Source organism: Oncorhynchus tshawytscha, linkage group LG03 (assembly GCF_018296145.1).
Source record: "Oncorhynchus tshawytscha isolate Ot180627B linkage group LG03, Otsh_v2.0, whole genome shotgun sequence".
Lineage (NCBI taxonomy): Eukaryota > Metazoa > Chordata > Actinopteri > Salmoniformes > Salmonidae > Oncorhynchus > Oncorhynchus tshawytscha.
The window spans coordinates 17,169,283-17,193,662 of NC_056431.1; the positions used below are offsets into that span (position 1 = coordinate 17,169,283).

The 24,380-nt window shown below is 42.8% G+C and overlaps 1 protein-coding gene across 1 annotated transcript in view; it reads left to right on the top strand.

The window, feature by feature from the left end:
• The first annotated feature begins 5,944 nt into the window (after positions 1-5,944).
• The window catches only part of LOC112222546 (neural-cadherin-like), a 145,060-nt gene continuing 126,624 nt past the window's right edge, over positions 5,945-24,380 (top strand). The window contains exon 1 of the mRNA XM_042311047.1: positions 5,945-7,093. Coding sequence (XP_042166981.1) covers positions 6,166-7,093 — 928 coding nt within the window. The 5' untranslated portion in view covers positions 5,945-6,165. The remainder of the gene's footprint in view (positions 7,094-24,380) is intronic.

The window sequence follows — 24,380 nt, forward strand, 5'->3', positions numbered from 1 at the left end:
CTGAACATGGTTCAACAGGGAGTAGGAACCTAAAAGATCAGCTAAAAGGATCCTAACTCACTCAAAACATGCAAATGTGTTTTTCTGTTGCTTATTCAAAATTTGTATTTCAGTCTCGGGGGTGTGGTTCGATGTGGGTGTGTTGTCGTACACTGGCAGTTGCTGTTGTTTGTTGCTCTTGAGACACCATAGCAACAACGTAGCCACTAGCCTACCACTTCCTCCAAATTGTCAGAATTAATCTGAGATAAATCAAGAAATCAGTAATTAATTTAGACGTTTTTGGACCTCATAGAATATTAGCTAAAAAGTATTAGTTCCTGCACATAAATATAAACAGTACCGGCACCCAAAAGGAGTAGGCTACCGACACCTATTTCAGTCCAAGTCAAGCACTGGGCAGTGATCACTACCAAACACATCAGCAAGTTCCCACTCCATGAAGGACTTAAGGGCCAAGTGTTCTTTCAACATAACATTGGTGACATGTTAACATATGTAAACAAGTCCGAGGAGCTGCGCAATGTGGGCAGGTCGGACTCACTATCTGTGATCTGCCATACGATTGGATAGAGCACAATCACCGCAGCTGTTTATCTGTGCATGACAATTGTCCCTAGGCATTACAATCCTGTGTTAATGGAGAAGTGGGCATGATCAAAATCCAACCCCATGTAAGTCGTAACAAACTCAGTTACACAAATCTCACGAAACTGCATTTTGTAATATACTGACTTAATGACCAAAATGATCCTACTTAATCTTTTTAGTTAATTCTGGCACTGGAATAATGCTACATCCATAACCAAATGGGAAGGGGGTATTTACCACATACGATTGGTAAAAATCCACATGAACGCCACTCCAACTTGTAATTACTAGTAGGAAACTCGTCTATCATCCCTGAGGTTTGACTTCTCCAACATGTTGACCTCTGACGTTGCCTACTAAGGAAATGACCTCGATAAAAGCATTTTTGGCAGATATATGTAACAACAAAACGTTATTTATAAAATTAAATCTATTTATATGTTTTTGAATGCTAGAATTGGTTTACAAACATGATAGCTGTAGTTTTAGTTATGGTTGATGCAACTTGTTGGCCATTAGCCAATCGGCATTTATCAACGAGTTAAAAGTACGTGAATACATCCAAATGTTTTTTACGACTTGACAATTGGTAATTACCATCTTCCCACTAAGGTATGAACATAGCATAGATTTACACTGAACAAAAATATAAACATACAAACACTTCTCAATGTTTACTGAGTTACAGTTCATATAAGGAAATCAGTCAATTGAAATAAATTAATTAGGCCCTAATCTATGGATTTCACATGGCTGGGAATACAGATATGCATCTGTTGGTCACAGATACATTAAAAAGGGTAGGGGCGTGGATCAGAAAACCAGTCAGTATCTGGTGTGACCACCATTTGCCTCATGCAGCGTGACATCTGCTTCACATAGAGTTGATCAGGCTGTTGATTGTGGCCTGTGGAATGTTGTTCCACTCCTTTTCAATGGCTGTGTGAAGTTGCTGGATATTGGCGGGACTGGAACACTCTGTAGTAAACATCAATCCGGAGCATCCCAAACATGCTCAACGGGTGACATGTGAGGTGAGTATGCAAGCCATGGAAGAACTGGGAAATGTTCAGCTTCCAGGAATTGTGTACAGATCCTTGCGACATGGGGCAGTGCATTATCATGCTGAAACATGAGGCATAAATGGCACAATAATGGGCCTCAGGATCTCATCACAGTATCTCTGCGCATTCAAATTGCCATTGATAAAATGCAATTGTGTTCGTTGTCTGTAGCTTATGCCTGCCCATACCATAACTCCACTGCCACAATGGGGCACTCTGTTCACAATGTTGACATCAGAAAAACGCTCGCCTTCACGGAGCCATACACGTGGTCAGCAGTTGTGAGGCTTTGGAGGCAGCTTAGAGAAATGAACATTCAATTCTCTGGCAACAGCTCTGGTGGACATTCCTGCAGTCAGCATGTCAATTGCACGCTCCCTCAAAACTTGAGACATCTGTGGCATTGTGTTGTGTGACAAAACTGCACATTTTAGAGTAGCATTTTATTGTCCCCAGCACAAGGTTTCACCTGTGTAATGATCATGCTGTTTAATCAGCATATTAATTTGTCACACCTGTCAGATGGATGAATTATCTTGGCAAAGGAAGAATGCTCCCTAAAAGGGATGTAAACTAATTTTTGCACAACATTTGAGAGAAATAAAGTCTTTGTGCGTATGGAAAATTTCTACGATCTTTTAATCCAGCTCATGAAACACTTTACATGTTGGGTTTAAATATTTGTTCAGTATATATTTTTGTTCAGAGTATATTGATGCCACATAGGCCGTTTTCAACCAGATAAATTGGTTATTGAGTTGCCCTTTAAAACTGCATGCAGCTATACTGCATAGGCTACACTCAAAAGGCTTGGAGGTTTGGTCAATAAAACTCTAAAAGGAACATCTCTGGCAGTAGCCTAGCACCCAGAAAAAATATTGATCTCTGCAGATTGCACTTTCATTGAAAAGGATCCTTGACACATTATTGCCTGTGAAGACAGCAAATATTGAAGTCCAACCTAAACTAGGCCTACACATTTTGGTGCCTCATTATCATGTAGTCTACATTTTGGATGCTTTTCATCAAATGAGGATCAATCTTGACTGCCTGTCACTAGGAGTTGAAATTACAAACATATTGGTGGGAAGGCTTTTGTTGTGTTGTTTTGTTATCTCAGCAAGCATGAGCAAACAACTCCAAAATAGGTAAGGTAGACCAATTAGCCTAACACAATTTGTCAGTGTGTTCTCAGCTCCAAAAATGCAATTTAGTCAATGAACACAGTTATTTGTTGAGAAAGGTTAAAACATAGTTATTTCATTTGATATATACACAACCAGTGAAAAGTTTTAGAACACCTACTCATTCAAGAGTTTTTCTGTCACGTTCCTTTTGTATGTTTCTATTTTAGGTTGGTCAGGGCGTGAGTTGGGGGTGGGCATTCAATGTTTTTGTTCTATGTTTGGTATTTCTATGTGCTTGGCCTGGTATGGTTCCCAATCAGAGGCACCTGTCAATCGTTGTCTCTGATTGAGAACCATATTTAGGCAGCCTGTTTTCCCCACTTGAGTTGTGGGTGATTGTTTTCTGTGTCTGTGTTTTCTCCATACAGAACTGTTTCGTTTTTAAATTTCTGTCTTTCACTTTGTTATTTTGTATTTTTCGTGTTCAGTGACTTTTCATTAAAAATGTAGAACACTTACCACGCTGCACATTGGTCCGATCTGTCATACTTCTCGTCAGAGGAAGACGAATTTCGTTACATTTTCTTTATTTTACTATTTTCTACATTGTAGAAAAAGGGTTAAACCTATTTTATATGTGAGATTCTTCAAATAGCCACCCTTTGCCTTGATGACAGCTTTGCACAAATTTGTGGGCAGAACTGAATAAAGCGTGTGCAAGGAGGCCTACAAACCTGACTCAGTTACACCAGCTCTGTCAGGAGGAGTGGGCCAAAATTCACCAAACTTATTGTGAGAAGCTTGTGGAAGGCTAACCGAAATGTTTGACCCAAGTTAAACAATTTAAAAGGCAATGCTACCAAATACTAATTGAGTGCATGTAAACTTTTGACCCACTGGGAATGTGATGAAAAGCTGAAATAAATCCTTCTCTCTGCTATTATTCTGATATTTCATATTCTTAAAATAAAGTGGTGATCCTAACTGACCTAAGACAGGGAATTTTTACAAGGATTACATTTTAGGAATTTTGAAAAACTGTGTTAAATGTATTTTGCGAAGGTGTATGTACATTTCCGACTTCAACTGTATGTGTTGTGATAATTGCGTAGTTGCTCTATAACTTGTAAGTTCGTATGTCTTGACACCGTGATATAAAGGCCTATGGCTGAGACAATAACAAGACACAGTGGCAGAATAAATTCAACCTCACATTAGTTTCATCATAAAACCGGAGAACAACATCTGTCCTGTGAAGTCCACAAAACATATTGCCTGTAACAAACAATTACATGACCTAAAGCATTGTCAAGCAAGTTAATGTTTCTGACATTTTTGGACCCCTTAAACAACTATTGATTTAGAACCACGGAGAGTTTCCGCAAGCTGCCTCCATCCCCATTTCAACTTTAACATTTCAACATCATCTAATCAACTATGATTAGTCTAATACAGTGACAACTAAAAGATACCAAAAACGATTTAGTCCAATCAACATAAGTTAAATATGATGTGACTGTCCATAGTCCTGATTTGTGTGTGTGTGTGTGTGTGTGTGTGTGTGTGTGTGTGTGTGTGTGTGTGTGTGTGTGTGTGTGTGTGTGTGTGTGTGTGTGTTCTTGCATTCAAGTAGAAAAAAACATGTTGACTCACCTTACTCATAGAGGAACGCCAATGCCATCCTCCTCTTTCATGTTACATAAACCGAGCCATGTGAGCGATTGGACTTGTGATTGACCCATTGCAAGTATTTGTCCAAATCTTCACTCATCATGCATGGTGTGGTCAGTTTTCCTCCAATTAAATTACAATTATTTTAATCTACAGAAAAAACAAGAGGTAGTTCTGTAAAATGTCAAGGTTTGGTGCAAGCTAATCAATCAGACAGTTTATGTTGACCAATTTCAAAGGTGTAACCAACCTACTAATCATGATATAGCTTTACTTATGGCCGTGATGATTATACATTAAGTTATTCATTTCTGTCTAAACACATACCATTAAAGGAAAACTCTACCCAAAAATGATATATTTTGGTATTTGTTTCATTTGTCCATTGTTGACATTGTCTCAAAATGTTTTGCATGTCAGCGATCAAGTTTTCAAGACAAATAACTTTCAGCCAGTATGATGAATTTGGCATATGATGAATTTGACCTCATATGAAAAATGTGAAAACTTGATTGCTGACATGCAAAACATTTTGGGACTATATCAACAATGGACAAATGAAATAAATACCAAATGGACGTTTTCGGGTGGAACTGCCCTTTAAATGCATGACAAAAACGTAATTAGGCATATTGGGTACTAAAAATGTAAAGATGCACTATGCAGAAATCGCTCTGCTAAAATTATAATAGTTCATGTGAAAACACGAGCAAGTCCAGTGTAGAGTATCATTGTACCATCTAAACCGCTGTGAAATATGTTTTCCATAACCAAAAACATTGTATTTTCTGCTGTTTGAAGCTGGTGTACAAAACCGAAAGTAAAAGATGCAAAAACATAAGAACTGAAAGCATAGAAACAGATCTACCACTTCTTAGACTTGCTTTCAATGAGTGACACATCTATTACTCACATTTCTATGTGAATTTGGTCGTGCCCCCAAAAGTTACATTTTGCAGCTTTAATATATTTGTTTTGTTTTATTAGACTATTCTTGTAATGGTGAGAAGACAAATTGGTTCCTGAAGTCACACGTTGAAACAGAACAATGTACTCCTACCAGGAATCATAACAAATAAAAAATAAAAATAAAAACGTTTGTTTAGTATAAAGCCTTTCTATCAAGGGAGGTAATCCAGTCAACATTTGAGGCCTATCATGTTGCCTGTAGTGCAGCCCAACAGAACACTGATAATATTTGGCCCAAACCCAAGAAAACGAATGTGTATTCTAGGGACAAGTCTCTCCAGCAAACAAAACTCACCCATTGCTTGCACACAGCATTTTACATTGTGGGCCTGAATACTAAAAGCTCTCCAACGTTCGTGTCCTGCGCAGCTAAATCAAACTGCGTGTGGGCTGGCCGATAGCTGTCTTTCCGTCCCATTCCGGTCTCCGATTGGCTGTGCCTGGAAGGGCGGTGATCATAGTACCACATGGAGCATCTGCGGCGTGTAGCCTATGCCTGTCAATGCAGAATTCATCCTCTATGCGCTCAAGTGATGCTTCACTGAATAAGCTGGAAGCGAATCTGTCATTTTGGCGCTGTTCTTTGAGGGACTGCTATTTTTTCAGTGCTGAAACGTTGCACTTTTGGGGACATTTACACATATATCTACTCACCTAGCATTAATAACAATACTTGTTCGATTATTTATGCCTCAAGAAACTTTTATGTTGGACTAGAGTGACAAAACTGATTTGATGGAAACATGACGGGAGCTACAAACGTAACCGTAGCCCTGAAGACATTTTTGCTTGTCGCATTGGTTTCATTTTCAACGGGGAATTCAAAGCTGCCTGTATATTATGGACAAATTGTGGAGAACTCGCAGGCTGGAACAATGGTGGATGGGGTCGCTTTACCGGTTGGAAACAACTGTCATGTTTCGGAACTGGACATTGCTTTGGAAGGGAAGGACGCATCAGATTTTCGTTTGGTTTACCTTCACGGAGAACAGCATCTTATTTTGAAATCCACAGAAACTTTGGACAGAGAGTTTATAGCAGTGTACGATTTGATGGTTGTGCTTTCTGGTTGTTTGAATAGTGCCGTGGTGATTAAAATAGAGGTGCTTGATTCAAACGACAACATACCCCGGTTCATCAAGGAAAACGAAAGGGTAAAAGTTGATGAATTGACCCCTATCGGTTCCGAATTGGTCCGCTTTTTTGCAAAGGATTCCGACGTTGGAAAGAATGGCCGGGTCACTTATTACGCATCTCCAAATTGCCAACATGTCTACGTAGTTCCCCAAACCGGACAGGTAATGCTGGTCAGTTCTCTCATTGGTATCATGAACCTAACAGTCAGTATTTACGCTCAAGATAATGGAGATGTCGCATTGATAAGTAAGCCGGTGACACTTCACCTTGATGTGCAGAGACCTGCTGTCTCGAAGATTAGGAGGCCCCGAGCGGTCTCTGAGGAGCTGTTCTACACAGTGACCGTCTCAGAGGATGTCAAAGTCGGTGACATGATATTCACGGTGCCTGACCAGAAGTTTGAAAAGAAGTGGTTCGAGGTAATATCAGACGCGGACTCCCCGGTTCAGATCGAGAGGGACTCGGGTCGTTTGTATCTCGCGCACAGACTGAAGTCCCCCGCGGAGGTCATGGTCAAAATCCAAAACCTCAGAGGTAAGAATGGAGTGTAATGTCTCTGTGCGTAAAGGTGCAGTGTCGTGTGTTTTCAGTGTCTTTGCCATTAAAAGTTGCCAGTTGTCTGAGGCACCTGTCTGTTTGGAAAATGTAGGCTATGCCTATGCCGCTTGTATAGTGTTGAATGGGGCTCATTTGGGAAAGTCTCTGTCGCCGCGCACCATTACTATATCCGACACTGATGTGAAACAATATTTTATAGGTCTAAGCATCATTGTGAGTGAGAGACTCAGCGTATCCTATTGTATTTGCGCGGGGCTTTTAGATAAAGGTTAGTTGCTATATGGGGAAAAAAACATGTTTAGCTATGTTTTAGGCTGCAATGTAAAACAATTAATTAAAAATATATCGCGCACTTCCGGAGAATAATTTTAAAATTGGACAATAACTTGATATCAGGTGTGAATAAGGTGATGTTTGGTTTGGGTATATTTCTATTTCATCCGTTGGATGCGCGAGCTGAGCTGCAGCACCTTGCGCATTAGAAGATCAGTTGGCAACGGAACCTGGCAGTATCTTATTCATTCAGAATTCCTTATGGCCGATGTTTTTGTTGTTTTGCATAATATATAGCCTACATTTTGAAGTACAATATGGACTTTTATTCAATTAGTCTTAATTCTACTGCATGGCCAGTTGTCAGTCAGGCTGCGCGTAATGATATTCTCAAGAACCTATTTGGCTATTTATCGCACGCTGGGATGCATGCGTCAGCTCTATGTTGATTACATATCATTGACACGCTAGGTGAAGGTGTTTTTTGTTCCCGGCAGGTCGCTAATTGGGTAAACAGGATTATAGCGCTTGGATGATGGAAATGTGTGTGTGGCTACGCATATAAGACACTTCTGCCCAATGTCCCCAGTGCCCACACATGAGTGTCAACGTATGGGTGTGCACTGGCGCTATTAAGGACATGAACATCTGTAGAGTTTTTGCCAAATAGATTTTATGGACAAAGAAATGCATTTTTGGTTGCTTTTCTGTATCCTAAACCTACACTGTACCATTATGCTAGTTATAGTTTGAAGAATTATGATGCTGGAGCTGGTGATAAAGTTGAAGACATTACCGTAGCCTGTATAACAGGCCTAACGATTAGCCTGGTGTTTTAGATGATAGTCACAACTGAAAAACATTTTATTACTCGGATTTAGACTAGGATTGAATTCAGACAGGCCAACCCTCATTAACATCATATAATGAAAAGTTGTCCAGGTGAGGATTTGATTGCTCCCTAAAGTACATGTTTGGCCAAGTGCCTTTAATCACCACAGAAAAAGTATCCTCTGACATGTCAAGTGGATCTAGAGGTAATCAAGTTTTCCAAACGAGAGCTCTGCCTCATCCACTGTTTATTTAGAGTAATTATGATTATTTATTCACCCTGACTTTGCTAGTCTGGCACATGTGGTTTTACAAACCTATACATCTGACTTCACAGGAGATGAGTTTGTTTGCATAAGGGACTTTGGAGTCTGGTTCATTCAGTGTGGCTCTCATGCCTAAAGTTGACTAGAATTCAGATTTTCCGCACTAAACTCATTACTCAGTATTTATTGCATTGTTGTAATGTTGTGCTACAACATATGATTAAACCAGGAAACTTCAAGTCATGTTCAATTGGCGCTTAATTATTAACACAAGCCTCACCCGGCAAATTAGGTCAACCAACAGATTGTCTACATGATTTATATTGTCGGCGCTGCATAAAAATGAGAAATGAATTAATAAAACCTTTCCCGCCCGGATGCTAACGGAAGCTTCTCCCATGAAGATAATGTCGTCTTACATCTTGTTGAAGTCCTCAGTTTGAATATGAGTAGATAGATTATAATATAGATGTTGTGCTGCTAGGAGGAATGTTCTTGTACAAGCTGCAGAGATGAGAGAAAAATACTTTTCTTTTGATACTGGAGCGAGTTCAAATAGAATAACGACCAAAATGTACTGTGTGGAATTGTCAAAATGGAGCAGGGACACTTTTAACTATCAGCAAACCCTACCAAAATGCTTGAGAGAGCTCCCCACAAGAGTCTACTAGACAGACCCAGTGTGCCTGTGTAGTCTTTATGTCAAACTAGATGATGTCTGCATGTGTTGTAAGGATGTCTGCATGTGTGTTCACTGCACATCCCAATTATAGCCTAGGCCTATATATTCTTAATGGTGTTCAAGTGTTTGTTTGTGAGATTTGTTTAATAATGCATATTATCTCCCCATATAGCCAATGAAAGTATTACATTCACTGCCTAATAAGTTAAACACATGCATCTTAGATACATTCACTGGCATGGGGAATGTCTTGGAGTAAACCACATGTAATCAGAAGTATTGTTTTCCTGCAAAGGTCTTTGGGGACATAATTACTGTTCAAACTATTGTCAAGCCGAGTGCCACATTCCGTTTGAGTGTGTTAGAAGAGGAATAGTTATTTTTCCCCGTTCTAAAGAGTAGATGCTTTCAGATAACACAATCTGCCCCAAGTGTGTGGATGGGTCTAGATCATTTTCCACCCCTTTGTTTGTCTTTCCACACCCACACACACACACACACACACGCACGCACACACACACACACACACACACACACAAACATACTCAGTGTTTCTCTTTCTCCTCACTTTTCGTCTTTGTCTTCCATGTCTGGTACTTCTTAGGCCTTACAATGCCAGCTGTAGACCAGATTCAAGTACTGTTTTATTTCTGGATGTGAATTGAAGTTGTATTTCACTTGAAGAAAGCTCAATATTACTGATCTGTTATGTGCTGTACATACACGCATCCATGTGTGTTCCTATATTTGTGTCTTCCCATGTGTCCTTGTAGGCCACATTGGCCTTGCTTAAACCTGTGCTGCGAGCGGGAAGACAAGGTTCCGAGGACACCAGTGTTGGTGACTCAACTTTGGTGTCAAATACCATTTAATTAACAAGGCGGGGGCATTATGTGTATACACAGCTGGGGGGCATTATGTGTATACACGGCTGGGGGGGCATTATGTGTATACACGGCTGGGGGCATTATGTGTATAAAGGGGACTTATGCGTTTCCAGGGCCACTTAACAATGATTTTGCACAGGGCAGTGTGCCCCCTTCCAATATCAAGAGCAGGCAGGCTCTCCTTCTGGCTTTGCGCCCCTTATCCCAAGAAGAATTAGTGGTCCATTGGTTATATTTGTTTTCCATGTGGTTTCCTTTCAAACATTTTGATTTCTGCAGCCCTGGTTAATTGCTTTAGGCGGGCTCGGCACTCTGCCCTCAGCACATGTAGGTGAAACACTGCAAGTAGAGCCGACTCAAAGTGTGTGCATGTGTGTGTCTACAGTACAATGCATCCCTCCAGGATGTGTGTATTGGCTTAGTAAATGCCAATAATGGATTGTGTGTGTCGAGTGTGTGGGAGAGCTCTTTTCCTTCCATTCTCCTGCCCTAGGGGGATCCAGGGATAGCACCCATGAAAGTTTGGAAAACCTCTGCGAGAAACAACTTTATCTTTCCCCAAACACAGCAGGGAGAGCTGGCCCTGGGGTGATGGAACGAGTGAAAAAGAAAAGGAGAGAAAGGGAGGCAGAGGGAGAGAAATGAGAGAGACGAGAAAGTACCTTCGTCAGCTGGCGGAAAAGGGGCTTGATAAATTGGGGCCCACACACTGTAGAGTTTACAGACACCAGACTGACTGGGCTTGCTGCTGACTGGACTTTTCTGGAGTGGCTCTCTGTTCTTCCAGTTAGATTAGAAGTGACTGTGGAGGAGCCGGATGCCAGAAATCACACTTTGTGTCTGTCTCAGTACCACATTGAATAATATCCCGGAGATAAGGATTTGATATAAACATATGTGAGTGTGAACTGTGTTTGTGTACTCATGTATATCAGGTATATATGTAGTACCTGGGGATTGCTGTTTGAGAGTAAGTTGGTGAGAGCTTATCTTTTCCCCTTCTCCTGTCCTTTATTTAGGTGTGTGTGTGTGTGTGTGTGTGTGTGCACCCACTCCCTGTCCCGTCATCAAATTATAACGGTGCAAAAAATATGCTTTCATACATTTTCTCTGCTTGGGAGCCCTTGGGTGACACATTTGGATGACAGGCGCAGCTTGATAGGGTTTCTTTCTTCCTTCCTCTAATTTCTCTTTATTTATCTATTTCTTTATTTCTGGCCTCACCCTGGGCTAAAGCAATCAGACAATGTACTTCTAGACCTGCTGTACCACCAGCGTCTCCTCCTTCTGACAATTAAACCCTTCTCCCATCTGCTGTTTACTGGATGGCTTCGAGACATGCCTGTGGACCTGTACACATCATTAAAGATACGTACACATGCCATGTTAGCTCAGTCGTATAGGAGGAGAAAGGGGAATGTGTGTGTCGGTGTGGTACCCATACCAATATGCATTGGTTTATACTTCTATCTAATCTATATACCTATTTATGTATTTTTGTTGATAGTCCTGTGTGTTTATCTTTGTCAATGTGTGTGCCTGTACCTCGGCGTGTGGCCTTCTGCAGCTCGCTGGAGGATAAATCATTGTGAGGAAGCTAAACCTCTCCAGAATGGTCTTTTTTTGGACCAAATGAGGCCCTGAAGAACTGTTTGGGTCTCCCTGAATCAGCGTTACAGCTGTAAGGGAATGCACACACACAAAGACAGGGACTTAGACTTAGCCCCGGGATATAGTGATGGTCTTTCTCTCTCTCTTTCTCTCTCTCTCTCTCTCTCGCTTTCTCTCTCTCGCCTCTCATTTTCATCTGATTGCCCCCCCCTCCCTCTCTCTCTCTGTCTCATAATGGAACTTCATGCCAGAGTGAGGCCCAGCCCTCTCCATTGTGTTATAATAGGTTATTGACAGCCGCTCCACACTAGCCCTAGGGAGACCATTTATTATGACGAACTAGGACAAGGTCACTCGAACCTCCACTGGCCCCCGAACATCCTGACCCACCCGCACCACTAACAGTTCACCGGAGGACTCCCTCCCATATATACACACACTCTCACATACACAGGCACACACATACAGTGCCTTCAGTAAGTATTCATATCCCTTGTCTTATTCCACATTTTGTTTTACAGACTGAATTCAAAATTGATTAAATAGATACTTTTTCTCACCCACCTACACACAACATGTTTTTAGAAATGTTAGCAAATTTTATGAAAATTAAATACAGCAATATCTAATTTGCATAAGTATTCACACCACTGAGTCAATACTTTGTAGAAGCACCTTTGGCAGTGATTACAGCTGTGAGTCTTTCTGGGTAAGTCTCTAAGAGCTTTCCACACCTGGATTGTGCAACATTTGCCCAATATTATTTTCTAAATTCTTTAAGCTCTGTCAAATTGGTTTTGATCATTGCTAGACAACCATTTTCACTTCTTGCCATAGATGTTCAAGTAAATTTAAATTTAAACCGTCTCTCGGCCACTCAGGAACATTCACTGTCTTCTTGGTAAGGAACTCCAGTGTAGATTTGGCCTTGTGTTTTACGTTATTGTCCTGCTGAAAGGTGAATTCATCTCCCAGTGTCTGGTGGAAAGCAGACTGAACCAGGTTTTCCTCTAGAATTTTGCTTGATTAAAGAAGCAATACAACTGGCCTTCTTTAGACTAGTTGAGTATCTGGAGCATCAGCATTTGTGAGTTTGATTACAGGCTCAAAATGGACAGAAACAAAGAAGTTTCTTCTAAAGAAGGACCGTCTTATTCCTTCTTTAATCAGAACAACAGTTTTCAGCTGTGCTAACATAATTGCAAAAGGGTTTTCTAATGACCAATTAACCTTTTAAAATGATAAACTTGAATTAGCTAACACAACATGCCATTGGAACACAGGAATGATGGTTGCTGATAATGGGCCACTGTACGCCTATGTAGATATTCCATTAAAAATCTATTGTTTCCAGCTACAATAGTCATTTACAACATTAACACTCTATTTCTGATCAATTTCAATTTGATCAGTAATTTGTGCTGTCCTTTCAAAAACAAGGACATTTCTAAGTGACCCCAAACTTTTGAACGGTAGTGTATTTTATTATGTGACTTGTTAAGAAAATCTTCACTCCTGAACTTATTTAGACTTGCCATGACAAAGGGATTGAGTACTTATTGACTAAAGACATTTCAGCTTCTCATTTGTAATTCAATTGGAAAAATGTGGAAAAACATCATTCCTATTTGACATTATGGGGTATTGTGTGTAGGCAAGTGACAAAAAAAATCTCCATTTAATCGATTTTATATTTAGGCTGTAACACAACAAAATGTGGAAAAAGTCATGTGGTGTGAATACTTTCTGAAGGCACTGTATGCACACAAATCAAATCTCCCCTGCCACTCTTTATCTTAATTGTGAAATTGGACACGCTCAAACTGGGATTTATATTAATTCCTGGAGACACATAAATAAACGCTTCTGAAATCCCTCTCCATCAACAGCAGAGGCAGCTTGCACTTGAAATGCTCTCCTTTAAAAAAAGACAACATACACACTGTGATCAGGGATTTAGCCATTCACTTTCTCTCACAGCTAATGATGTGAGTTTTTAGACGTGTGTGTGTGTGTGTGCAGCCCTTCTGCCCAGCCCAGCTGTGTTGTTCAATCAACAGATCAATGGACTGTATGTCCCTGCTTTTTTAGTGTTCAGAGCCCCCAGAGGAGAATAGTGTGCAGTTTTGACGTCAGTCATGCAGCCAGCATCTGGGAAGGTGTTTGTGTGTGTGGTCATTGAGAAGGAATGGAATGTGACATGCATTCATGTATTATAGACTCGCTCATAGGATCAGGAGCTAGAACGTCTCATCAACCCATTATCACTGATTGTTTTAAAATAGACACATTGCATATTGGAATCTTGTGACAGAAACACAGAAAAGGTTATGTTTTCGTGCGCAGTATGCGATTTTGTATACAGTGCATTTAAATCCCAGTTCAATTGAGTATAGGATGAGAAATGCTCCTCGGAGTCAGATGTGGATAACAGGTAACCCTTTGCTGGGCAGCTGACATCCAACCCCCTTCTGGGAGAATGGGGTTCCGATGACGGACCTTCATGTGGTGGTGAAGAGGTTGAAGGATGTTTGGAAGACTGTTACTGTAAGACAGCAAGTGAGAGACACAAGAGGTGAATTGACATATAAATACTCCCCTGGATTTATGCCCATTGGTTGAAAGAAGCAAAAGTGATTATTGTACAATTGAGCCCATAGGTTAAACAGCAAGCAGGGTGACATCGCCTTAGTGTGCCGTGATCATAGGCTGATGCTAATAGGTCAATTCCTCGCGCTTGCTAATAGTAAAGGAGGAGGAGAGGCGTGGTAACATTATAAACGCTACCAAATGAATACCCACTATGCCGTGAGGTAGGAAGCTATATTAATATATTATGCTTAGAGGATGATAAAAAGTGACGCCCATTCAGAACAGCCTTGCTGATTGAACTTTCGTTACTACATCTATCAACCCAAAGGTTGTGTGTTCAAATCTCATCACTGACAACTTTAGCATTTTAGCTAATTAGCAACTTTGCAACTACTTACTGCTTTTAAACTACTTTGCAACTACTTTGATTGTTAGCCAACACTTCCACTAACCTTAACCCTTTAACTACTAAGCTAGCATGTTACCTAACCCTAACCTTAACCCCTAACTTTATAGTTAGCCACCTAGCTAGCCTAGCTAACGTTAGCCACAACAAATTGGAATTTGTGTTATGTACACGAATGGGTTATGAAGAAAGAAAATTGTGTAATACACACAAAATGCGTTTTACCTGTCACGAATTTCGAATAAGTAATTTGTGTCTATTTCACAATTAGCCGTGATAGTGTGTTGGTCCCATGTAACGATAGAGATAGCATGTGCTATGTCTCTGTTTGGAGTAGTGTCTGTCTGTTTCTCTGTTTCTCTTTTTATACCCCTCCTTATCCCCTTATTCTCTCTCACACATATTACTAGACCTCCATTATAAGGTAGAAACCCACTTTACATAGGAGATTGTGCCATTTCAGGGCAGTTACAGAGATACCCTCCCTGTGCCCCCAGACGGGCCTTCATTAGCTGATCTAATATGGACAGAGCTGTGCTCAGGAGTTCCTCTAGAGCCTGAGGGTGGCAGAGATCTAATCCCTCCTGTTCCTCCCCATCTCTCACTTTAGCCTGCTAAGGCCTGGTCTCACTACAATAGGATAAAGATGCCCTTAGACACTGATCTAAAGCCAGTGGTTAAGGTTATGATGTGCGGGGGATGAGCTGATCCTATATCTGCGCCTGAAGGGAACTTGTACTTGGAGTGCTGTAGCAGCCTCACTCAGGTTAACGAGGTGCAGTGTTGTGGTAGCGGATGCTCATTATGGGACTAGACTCCAGGCATGGACCACATAACCAGGCTGTTGTTGAGGAACATCTGGGCCTCCCATACAGCCCACAGAGCACCACTTGAGGCACACCTGCACCTGCACCGCGGCAGAGGCACACGCACGCACTCACACACACACACACACACACACACACACACACACACACACACACACACACACACACTAGACTACACATACACCCATGCTGCCATTATGCTCGAATTCCCCATCTTGTAGGTAATGACTTGCACACAGACGTCTTACCTGCTGTTTTGGTAGTGCTGCTCTCCTGCTGTGAGACTGTTCCCACCACCTAAAACACCCCAGGGAATTTGTGAAGCTGTGTGGATGTATCTAACTGTGTTTCTTTGATGATGTCATTGCTATTAGTTAACCCACATTGGCCACAATGTGAAATAGGGCTTCTAATTAGGTTTTTAGTTTTGAATCTTGTGAGACACAAACAGACATTTGCCCTGTTGGAGAGAGTTATGTGAAACGAGGGGTAGACGAGAGGGACACAAAAACCCATCAACATGTTTCGGAAAGTCCCTGGGCAGTCGAAACCTTTGATGGGAAATCAATATTATGTAAGCATGGAGGCCAGAGAATATCCCACCATGTTGTTATTGATTTGGTACGGGGGGCGCTGTCATAGACCATCATTTGCATAGGGCTGTGAAGAGCTCCTTTTTGAAATGCCAACTTCAAAGGGGGAGAAATAAACTGCCTGAAAAAAGAGGCTCGTTTAAAGATTTAAAGGCTGCAGAAATCAATTAATCAAATAGAGCGCCGAGCTCTGAGGTTGTGCACGGCAGAAAATCAACAAACAAACGCAGGCGGTGGGAGACTTCACGTTCAATTGGGGGCTTTATTTGAGATTGGAGGCAAATGGGAGTAAACTACCCGTGTAAAAGAGTAATTCCCTAGTTTACCCAGGCCCACCCCCTGGTAGTTGGAGAAACAAGCTCTTTAACAAGCTCTTAAAGTGTATGTATCCAGGCGTGTGTGTGAGGGTATGTGTGTATGTGTGTGAGTGTGTGATGTGTTACTCAAGGGACAAAATAATTCACACCTCGCCAGAGCAAAGACATGAGAATACATTAGTGCCATCAGTTCCCTAGCTTGTGAGTGTGTGTGTGTGTGTGTGTGTGTGTGTGTGTGTGTGTGTGTGTGTGTGTGTGTGTGTGTGTGTGTGTGTGTGTGTGTGTGTGTGTGTGTGTGTGTGTGTGTGTGTGTGTGCGCTCGCATTTTGTGCATTTGTGTGTATGTATGTATGCATGTGAGGGATGAATGCAATCAAAATGAAACACCTATTGTGCCGTCTAACCAGAGACGGAGGCAACACTGTGCTTCCATGGCAATATCAGAATTTGGCTGCCTGTCTAAATGCAGCCAAGGAGACACAGAGCAAAATTACAATGCTGCTTGGCAAATCATCTTAAATCAGATTCCGAACTATCACACACAAACACACACTAATTAACCAAACTCTGGAATATACATCAGAAGCCCATCCAATCAGGCTTTTAGGGGGGAGGAGAGCCATGTTATTTTCCAAACTCATTTAATAATAATTTTTTTCTTATTAATTGAGGTTTTGCTAGTTTGTTTCATCCAGGTCCTTGGGGGAGGGTCTAGCATGTTCCAGGGGAGAGAAAAGGCAACAGGAACTTAATGGGGAGCTGAAACTAGAAGTGAGCGTGACTCAGGTTTCTCCCTCTGTCCGATAGAGAACAGTCGGTAAAGCTTTACTTTACAGTCCTGCTTTGCTATTTGGTGGGCTATAAGCTTTCTATTACTTAGAAGAATTCAACACATTTGATACCAGCTTCACTTAAAAGCATGTTTAAATAAATACATTCAACTAACACAATTACACTGAACAAAAATATAAATGCAACATGTAAAGTGTTTGTCCCATGTTTCATGAGCTGGAATAAGAGGAATATTTCTGTCTGTAATGAAGCCCTTTTGTGGGGAAAAACTCATTCTGATTGGCTGGGCCTGGCTCCCCATTGGCTGGGCCTGGCTCCCCATTTGCTGGGCCTGGCTGTCAAGTTGGTGGGCATATGCCCTCCAGGCCCACCCATTGACTGCACCCCTGCCCAGTCATGTGAAATCCATAGATTAGGGCGTAATGAATTTATTTCAAATGACTGATTTCCTTACTGTCACACCCTGACCATAGTTTGCTTTGTATGTTTCTATGTTTTGTTTGGTCAGGGTGTGATCTGAGTGGGCATTCTATGTTGGATGTCTAGTTTGTCTGTTTCTGTGTTTGGCCTGATATGGTTCTCAATCAGAGGCAGGTGTTAGTCGTTGTCTCTGATTGGGAACCATATTTAGGTAGCCTGTTTTGTCGATGTAGGTGACTGTCTTTGTTAGTTGCTTGTGTCAGCACAGTTCTTATAGCTTCACTTTTGTTTATTGTTTTGTATTCAGTGTTCAGTGCTTTCTTTAATTAAAATATCATCATGAACACATACCACGCTGCATTTTGGTCCGCTTCTTACGACGATCGTGACTCTAACTCTAACTCCGTAAAATATTTGAAATCGTTGCATGTTGCGTTTATATTTTTGTTCAGTATACAGTATATTGAGCAGCTTTCTGAAGACTAGAAGCTCAGTAAAAAAAATCTAGTAAAAACAATCCACAAAGGCCCATCTAAAGCAAAGGCGTATCACCCCATGGGGGCATGCAGTACATCCACACACCCTCAGCCCCGCCACTCACACAGCAACATGAAAAGAAAGGCCTTTGATATACCGCAAGCCTACATGAGGACATCTCATCACTGTTATTTCTGGGCCTCATTTCTGAATTTCATACTGGGATTACATCATCTCACGGTCCAGCATTCTGATGGAAATTGCTCTGAATTATTAACCAGTCCCGATGTGATGAACTATTAATAATATTAAACAACAAAACGCAACGCGGGCCTAAAATATGATGTGATCTGAAGTAGGGAGTTACTCATACTTTCTTGGGTGATGCCCAGTATCTTGGTCCTGAGTGTGTGCACATATGTATGACCACCCATCACTGGTAGCAGCAGTTGTGTCTGGGTGTGGCTCTGAACGTGAACTCAGCACTTGAAAGGGCAGTTGTTGTGTGTGTGTTTTATGGGTTGTAAGGTCCTACGGGGGTCGGTTTACCTCCCAGAGGTTCAGACTGGCTACTGGCTGATTTATGAACACAGACCCCCTTAATGAGGGGGTCTTAACCTCTGAAGTTTTACACACACACACACACACACACACACACACACACACACACACACACACACACACACACACACACACACACACACACACACACACACACACACACACACACACACACCACACACACACACCATGTTCCCACTTCTTTCCCCCTTCTTCCTTAATCCCTCTCTCTCTTTTCATGCAGTTTAGAACTGTCAGTTAGAACTTGGTCCTTGGTTTCACAAGAAGCCTCTATTAGCCTCTATTATGACCTTTGACCCTGATTACACGGCCCTTAGCCTGACCTACAAGGCTTCTCTTATCTGTGGGAAAGGTGAGAGGTTAGTTAAAGGTTCCTCTGGTGACGACATACTGTCCATGAGTTAGGGCTGTTAAAGTACCTGAAGATGTCTCTCAAAATGTTCTTTCATCTCTACCTTTGATTGACATCAGGGTTAGGAGCAGGAAATAATGAGCAGACATTTACTTTGATTCGCAAGGGTCTTTAAAGGCTGCTGAAACAGGAGTTACTGTTGAATCGTGGTCAAATGTCTATTCGTGGTCCCTGAGTTCTCTGCGGCAGGATCGCACCAAATCCCCCCTCTATCGGCACAAAGGAAGAGTGACAGAACGGCCTGCTTCTTTCTTTCCTCTTCCACCGCTGTGGGATGGAGGGGGATGAGGGGGATGAGGGAGGAGGGGAGGGGATGGATGAGGGAAGCGCTTCGGGAATTTACGGCTCCAATCAAAGCCCTTTCATCTGGTGCAGTGCGCCTCTAATAATTGAAAAGCAACATTGTCACCAGTTGATGGCCCTTTTGCATTAGACAAAGTTCCCCATCATCAATAATTCAGTGGCGAAATGAGACAAGCTTCATTACCAGGATCAGAGATTCTATACTCGCTCTTAACTCGCCTTCCTTTTCCCCTTCTTCGTCCCCTCTTCTTCTTCATTCCCTCTGCGCACATGAGAGAAGCTCGGCATACTTTTACAAGCTTTTTGGATTCCCTAATCCACTTGGTGAGGACGGTGTGTTGAATGAAGAGTCTTTTGGAAGGTTGACTGCTCTCTGTCTGTGTGCTAGGTTGACTGCTCTCTGTCTGTGTGCTAGGTTAACTGCTCTCTGTCTGTGTGCTAGGTTGACTGTTCACTGTCTGTGTGCTAGGTTGACTGCTCTCTGTCTGTGTGCTAGGTTGACTGCTCTCTGTCTGTGTGCTAGGTTAACTGCTCTCTGTCTGTGTGCTAGGTTGACTGCTCTCTGTCTGTGTGCTAGGTTAACTGCTCTCTGTCTGTGTGCTAGGTTGACTGCTCTCTGTCTGTGTGCTAGGTTGACTGCTCTCTGTATGTGTGCTAGGTTGACTGCTCTCTGTATGTGTGCTAGGTTGACTGCTCTCTGTATGTGTGCTAGGTTGACTGCTCTCTGTCTGTGTGCTAGGTTGACTGCTCTCTGTATGTGTGCTAGGTTGACTGCTCTCTGTCTGTGTGCTAGGTTGACTACTCTCTGTCTGTGTGCTAGGTTGACTACTCTCTGTATGTGTGCTAGGTTGACTGCTCTCTGTATGTGTGCTAGGTTGACTGCTCTCTGTATGTGTGCTAGGTTGACTACTCTCTGTCTGTGTGCTAGGTTGACTGCTCTCTGTATGTGTGCTAGGTTGACTGCTCTCTGTCTGTGTGCTAGGTTGACTACTCTCTGTCTGTGTGCTAGGTTGACTACTCTCTGTCTGTGTGCTAGGTTGACTACTCTCTGTATGTGTGCTAGGTTGACTGCTCTCTGTATGTGTGCTAGGTTGACTGCTCTCTGTATGTGTGCTAGGTTGACTACTCTCTGTCTGTGTGCTAGGTTGACTGGAAGCCTGTTAAGAGAGTGGCTAAGACTGGTTGGACTAAGGCAATGGGGAAGAAAGTCCTGCAAATGTTCAATCACACTTTATTTTGACTGGCATATGAGAGGAAAGAGGTGAAAATAAGCCCTCTGATTGGGTGTGGTGGGTCGGTTGTCTGACCTTTGACCTTTTGTGCTGACCTCGTGGGGGGGGGATGAAGAACACATGGAGGGAGTGTGTCAAGATGCAGAGCGCATGGGAAGTGTGTGTTGAGCAGACCTTCCTCCTCTCTCTCCACCCTGAAAGCACATTAGTGAGGTTCTCCCCCCATGTGTTTGATATCTGTGTCCAACCTGTCGAGGCTATCGGGCACACTGGAGGACAGCCCTTGAGGTCCTTCTCCCCGTGCCTTCCCTGTCAGACTCCAGAGCACTGGCCTCTTACTGAGAGCTGTATCAAAAGAAGCAGAGTGGTAGAGTAGGAAGATGTCATAGGTTGTCTGTCGTTGGCATTGCAAAAAGTTGTCAGACAGAGACACCATTGGTTTCTATGGTTATGTTAGGGCGAAAAACATTTGTTTCAAATAAACCCAGTGTTTAGATGAATGTACATCAGTGCCAGTATGGGTAGAGAAAGGGGACTGTATTCGTTGGCCCACTAGCTCTCTGTACGGTATCGTTATCCCTCCCCACCCCACCACTAACACACTGCTGAAGAAAACTATGCTATTGTATTTGTGTGGGACACTGTAGATCTGTGTGTGTGCCCATGTGTATCCCTCCCCCAACACACACACACACACACACACACACACACACACACAAACAAACAAACAAACACCTCCGGGCCAGTAGCTAGCATCTGTGTGTTTGATGTGTGTGTTTGTCTGTGTGTGAGAGCTCTGATGTATGTGTTTGTCTGTGTGTGAGAGCTCTGATGTGTGTGTTTGTCTGTGTGTGAGAGCTCTGATGTATGTGTTTGTCTGTGTGTGAGTGCTCTGATGTATGTGTTTGTGTGTGTGAGAGCTCTGATGTATTTGTTTGTCTGTGTGTGAGAGCTCTGATGTGTGTGTTTGTCTGTGTGTGAGAGCTCTGATGTGTGTGTTTGTCTGTGTGTGAGAGCTCTGATGTGTGTGTTTGTCTGTGTGTGAGAGCTCTGATGTGTGTGTTTGTCTGTGTGTGAGAGCTCTGATGTATGTGTTTGTCTGTGTGTGAGAGCTCTGATGTGTGTGTTTGTCTGTGTGTGAGTGCTCTGATGTATGTGTTTGTCTGTGTGTGAGAGCTCTGATGTGTGTGTTTGTCTGTGTGTGAGAGCTCTGATGTGTGTGTTTGTCTGTGTGTGAGAGCTCTGATGTATGTGTTTGTCTGTGTGTGAGAGCTCTGATGTGTGTGTTTGTCTGTGTGTGAGAGCTCTGATGTATGTGTTTGTCTGTGTGTGAGAGCTCTGATGTGTGTGTTTGTCTGTGTGTGAGAGCTCTGATGTATGTGTTTGTCTGTGTGTGAGAGCTCTGATGTATGTGTTTGTCTGTGTGTGAGAGCTCTGATGTATGTGTTTGTCTGTGTGTGAGAGCTCTGATGTGTGTGTTTGTCTGTGTGTGAGAGCTCTGATGTGTGTGTTTGTCTGTGTGTGAGAGCTCTGATGTATGTGTTTGTCTGTGTGTGAGAGCTCTGATGTGTGTGTTTGTCTGTGTGTGAGTGCTAATTGGGCTACACATCGCACTTTGCTGTTGTTGTTCTCTCCCAGCTGGAGTTCAACAGAAAGACATGGAGGAAGGAAGAGCAGGAGATGTGACATCATCACTCAATAGATTTTTTGCCAAGGGCCTTTGCTCCTGTTTGACATCTTTAGGACAAGCCAGCAGGCTAGGCACATTTTCTAATGACATTTCCACCTAGTCAGCAGAGCAGTTCCACACAATTCCACACATAATGTACAACTCCCCCCCGTCTGAAGTCAACAGTGGAGCCCACATAGTTGTGAGCTTCAATGCAAACACACAAGCACAACTATTTAATTCACCAAATACTGTAGGAGCTCCACTCGCCAAACCAGAGAGATAAGCAAATCCGACACACTCACACACACACACACACTCACACACACACACACACACACACACACACACTCACACACACACACACACACACACTCACACACACACACACTCACACACACACACACACACACACACACACACACACACAGCCTTCGCTGAACATCTAAAATACTTTTTCTCACTTTGCCTGTCGAAACCCACAGGAAAGAACAGATATTTAAACCTTTCCCCCGCTCACCCCCCTCCTTAAACATTCACTTTTAATTATTCCGGCAAAGTCAATTCTCAGGTTGAAGTGCCGTTTGGAAGAGAGAGAAAAGAGAACCAGTGTGAAGTTGCCACGGTGTGTGTTAACTTGGGCGTGCTTTAGCTGAACACACATATTTGCAGTGAGTAACAAGTCCAACCTTTTGAAGTGTTCCTCGCAGTGCAGCTACTGTGTGTGTGTGTCTGTGTGTAGGTACAGTATGAGGGAGGGTAGCTTTGATGTCTGGCAGTGGCCCTGCCTGCCGCCTTTCTGCTGGGAGACCTGAGAGAGAGAGAGAGAGAGAGAGAGAGAGAGAGAGAGAGAGAGAGAGAGAGAGAGAGAGAGAAGAGAGAGAGAGAGAGAGAGAGAGGGAAAGAGAGAGAGAGAGAGAGAGGGAGAGAGAGAGAGAGAGGAAGGGAGAGAGAGAGAGAGGGAAATAGAGAGAGAGAGAGAGAGAGAGAGGAGAGAGAGAGAGAGAGAGAGAGAGAGAGAGAGAGGGAGAGAGAGAGAGAGAGAGAGAGAGAGAGAGAGAGAGAGAGAGAGAGAGAGAGAGAGAGAGAGAGAGAGAGAGGGAAATAGAGAGAGAGAGAGAGGGAGAGAGAGAGAGAGAGGGAAATAGAGAGAGAGAGAGAGAGGGAGAGAGAGAGAGAGAGAGAGAGAGAGAGGGAAATAGAGAGAGAGAGGGAGAGAGAGAGAGAGAGAGAGAGAGAGAGAGGGAAATAGAGAGAGAGAGAGAGGGAGGGAGAGAGAGAGAGAGAGAGGGCGAGAGAGAGAGAGAGAGAGAGAGAGAGGGAAATAGAGAGAGAGTGACTGGGGCTGGATGAGGAGAATGCATTAAATACCTCCCAGCCTGGGAAGGCTCAGATTAAAGTCTTATTATCAAGTCTGAAAGGTAAATGACTGCCTTCTGTAGATGTATAAAGAATAGAACCAGAGTGGGGGATTGTAAAGGATTGTCTATTTAATCATGATGACGATAATGATGATAACCGTATTCACAAAGTTATAAAGCACCTTTCATATGTTGCACTCAACACACCAATTTACTCTCTGAAGTCAACTTGATATCCCCATTTTTGAAAACTGTATCGTCCACACCCTCACTGATCAACACAACCCACTCTGTGTAAGTGTAGCTTTGGCTGGTCCTACCACTATGGTGTGGAGAATAGGGTTAGGCCCCTGTGTCTAAGGGACCACAGTCTGTCTGTCTATCCACCAGGAGGCACAGGGATTCCCTCTCTCATCTCCTCCTATCTTTCTCTCTTTCCCCTTCCCAGGATCACATATTTCTCCCAACCCTGTTCCGGGTAAATCTATTCCCTCGCTCTCATAAACGAGTGGATGGAGGAACCCCCCCACTCCCCTAGTCAAGGTCATGATACATAAAATAGCCTGGCTCTCTCCTGTGTGTGTGTTCGTGTGCGTGCGTGTGTTTGTGCTGGCATGTGTGCACCCGTGGCTGAGAGTTACTGAAATACAGGTGTGTGTGAGTTACTATGCAGGTCTCAGGCATAACTGGGGCTCATCAAAATGGATGCGGGCGTGTGTTGTTGGGTGGT